The 3,254-nt window shown below is 41.5% G+C and overlaps 1 protein-coding gene across 1 annotated transcript in view; it reads left to right on the top strand.

The window, feature by feature from the left end:
* Window positions 1-3,254, top strand: part of drc1 (dynein regulatory complex subunit 1 homolog (Chlamydomonas)) — a gene marked incomplete in the record, with an annotated part of 11,005 nt that overhangs the window by 6,683 nt on the left and 1,068 nt on the right. Inside the window, 7 exon segments of the mRNA XM_014010005.1 lie at window positions 411-533; window positions 616-743; window positions 841-966; window positions 1,050-1,332; window positions 1,413-1,502; window positions 2,556-2,639; window positions 2,721-2,848. Coding sequence (XP_013865459.1) covers window positions 411-533; window positions 616-743; window positions 841-966; window positions 1,050-1,332; window positions 1,413-1,502; window positions 2,556-2,639; window positions 2,721-2,848 — 962 coding nt within the window.

The raw sequence follows: 3,254 nt of genomic DNA, 5'->3' as shown, positions 1-3,254 counted from the left end.
TGTATAACTGGTCGCAGTCCTCCTGGCACTTAACGAAATATCCAATATTGCTCTGTTTGTGCCGGTTCACCGGATCTTTGGGGTGAACCAGCCTTTGCCATAATGTGTTTTGGGGTTTGAAAGCTACTGGGACATCATGTTTAGAAAATAAACATCTCAGTTTCTCCGAAACACCCGCAACATACGGAATAACCACTGGTTTGGGTCTGGGTTTGGGGTCTTCATTTTCACCTGAAGGCTGCATGGAATCCTGTCTGTGTTTCCCGTCTGCTTTCAGGAAAGCCCAGTCAGGATAACCACACTGCTCCAGGGCCTGTCGTGTGTGTGATTTCTCTTTCTCCCTGGCTCCTGGGTTGTTTTATCAGTTTCTCTCATAGTTCTTTGTCCCATAACTCCTGTTCTGATTCCAGCTCGAGAGTTTCTCTGAGGGGAGAAAAAATGCGGAGGAATTCGAGGAGAGAAGTCATGAGCTGAGGTTTCAGAATGCTTACACCCGTGAAGCTTTGGAGCTGGAAAACATGGCAAAGAAGCAGGTTTGTGCGTCAGTGACGAAGCCATTTAAACTGGAACTGGATTTTTGTTTGACAAAGCTGTATGACCCGTTTTACTGTGCAGGGTCAGAAGAGAGAACAGGAAAAACAAAACAAAGCCAGCGTTCTTCAGAGACTGAAAGACCTCGGCATAAAAGATGAGGCAGAACAGGCCGAGATCTCGTTGATCATTCGTCTATGCAAGAAACTCAGGTTTGGAATTTCTTTTTTTTTTTTTTTTTTTTTCCTTTGATACAACCGCATGTTTGTGCACACCATTAGTGACCACTTTATGTTTCAACTCTGAAAGGGAAATGTACAAAATAAAACAAAAATGCGTGAAAGAACAGGAAGAGTTGGCAAAGCAGAGGCGTGTGYGGGCTGCGGAAAACAAACGCTCGAACCAGATGTACGAACGCAGAAAAGTGCAAATCAAGTAAGTCATAATTACGCTTGGGTTTCAAGGTGTGCATTAATACTTTCCTCTCACCCTTGAGATTGTTGTTTTTATTCATGCAGGCACTCTCCAGTTGCTGATGCCAGAAAGTACGAGGAGATGCAGCTAATGATCTATGCAGATTCAAAGCAACTCGCAGAGAGGGCTTTGCTCATCGACTCRGTGATCTCCAATCAGCTCCTTGGCTTACCCTGGGAGAAACCACCTTTGGATTTCATGGAGCTCCCTCATCCCAGACGGTCTCAAGAACCGGCAGCGGACAGTGGCAGTGGTCCAGAGCGGGAGGAAGAGGATTTCTTGAGTGAGACACAGAAGAAAGTGAAAGAGCTGCTTTGCCATGAAACGGTTAGACCATAAGTTCGAGCTTTTTGTAAACAAACGATGAACATTTGAGGAAAACATAAACTTTCCTTTCTTCTTTTCAGGACTTCCTAATGGAAACGAATGTCCTGAAACTTCTTGCTCCCCTGGAGGATGAGGAACAAACCGATGTGAAGCTGGCGACCCTCGTTTATGTGAGTTTATATTCAGCCTTACTCATATTTCTGAAGCCCGACGTTAGTCAGTGGCGGAGCCAGACATTTTMCTCAGGGGTGGCCAGACTGGGACCACTACTCACAGAGGAGTGGCCAGGAAAATTACATCATTTTTTACTTGAAAGTTTTCGCAGATCTTTGTGTTTTGGTCATTTCCTTATGTCCTTATACAGGCAGTGACTACCTTATAAACATGGGCGTCAGAAGCATTTTAAAAGTGGGGGGACACACTGTTGGGAGGTCTGAGGGTCCTCCCACAGAAAATTTTGAACAAAATAAATGCCATTTCCTGCATTCTGGTGTATTTTACCAAGTTGTTTAACATACTTTTACGTACATAAATAAACACTTGATTTAATTATTTCACAGACAGATTCTTCGTTAAACTAGTTTCATTATCATGTTTTTAAACTCACTGCTACAGCTGAGATAAGGTTAATTAATGTGACACAATTTATCATATCTAATGACTTTAAAGGTGCTTTTTACTTTTTAATTGTTTATTGATTTGTTTTTAATTATGACACATCGTTGTGCCAAATAATGATGACCTTCAACTGCATGTTTAAAACTAGTATTAAGAATTTTACCCAATGAACAGGTGTAATACTGATAAACACCAACAGTGAATTTAAAGGGGCATTTCACTTTTTCTGATTTAGTGATAAGTCTACTCATAACCAAAACGGACAGAGCATCATGCAGCCTTCATAACAGAAAATGACTTTGTTATGATGACAAAAAAAACCCAAACATTTGTCACCATAAGTCAGATTACATAAAGAAAACAATCACTTTTTTTGTCACTTCTTTGAGCTTGGTGATGTTTTAAACTGTTGAACACTGCCACCAACTGTTCAGGAGGATTATTACACCCCTAAATGTTGTTTCACTGTGTAAGGGGTGTGTACAGCAGGGTGGCCAAAGAGTTGTCTGTGGTGGCCATAGCCACCCCTGGCCACCYCCTGGCTCCGCCCCTGATGTTAGTTCCACGGGCATGGACAGAACTTGAGTCACTTTTTTCTGTTCCAGTCTTTGGGCCTCGACAACAACGATCTACCTGAGCTAACTGATTTCTTATTAAATTACGAGCAACAGCAGAGGGAGCAAAATATGGTGAGGAAGGAATGAGAAAAAAGACTTCCGTGGGTTGTTTCGGCATCATCCTTGCTAATAAGTTGTTYTCTGTATCTCCAGGATGCCTGTGCTGAGTCCAGGGACTCGGCAGAGGCAGCAGAGAGCAGAGCTACGACAAATTCAGCCTCTGAGCTCATCRATCCTAACAATGTGCTACCTGCTCTGAAAAGATTCCTCAAACGCACAAGGTAAGGATGTTGCCGTTTACCCTATCCTTCACATTGGATATAATACATTTTAAAGGAGACACATGCAAAATCCACCTTTTYAGCCATTAAATGCATCTTAGTGTACATGGAATGTCCTAAAAAGCCTTATATAAGCTCAATGTATTAGTATTATTAAAGAAACAGCATCAAAATGAGTTGATCCGAGACACACCTCAGAGAAAGGATGAAACAGGGGCTTGTGGAGTTACAATAAGGAAAAATTCAGACCAAAGCATTCCAGTTCCACTTATATAGAGCCCAACTGAATGATTTAAATGTGAAAAAATAAAAAAATATATGTTGCTTTTAAAAGGGCAATTTTATGTGTTTCTCAGGCATATATTTAAATACTATACCATAATAAAGTATCTATGTCACCTTTAGC

This window comes from Austrofundulus limnaeus, unplaced genomic scaffold (assembly GCF_001266775.1).
Source record: "Austrofundulus limnaeus strain Quisiro unplaced genomic scaffold, Austrofundulus_limnaeus-1.0 Scaffold64, whole genome shotgun sequence".
Taxonomy (NCBI): domain Eukaryota; kingdom Metazoa; phylum Chordata; class Actinopteri; order Cyprinodontiformes; family Rivulidae; genus Austrofundulus; species Austrofundulus limnaeus.
This window is presented reverse-complemented; position numbering and strand designations above follow the sequence as displayed.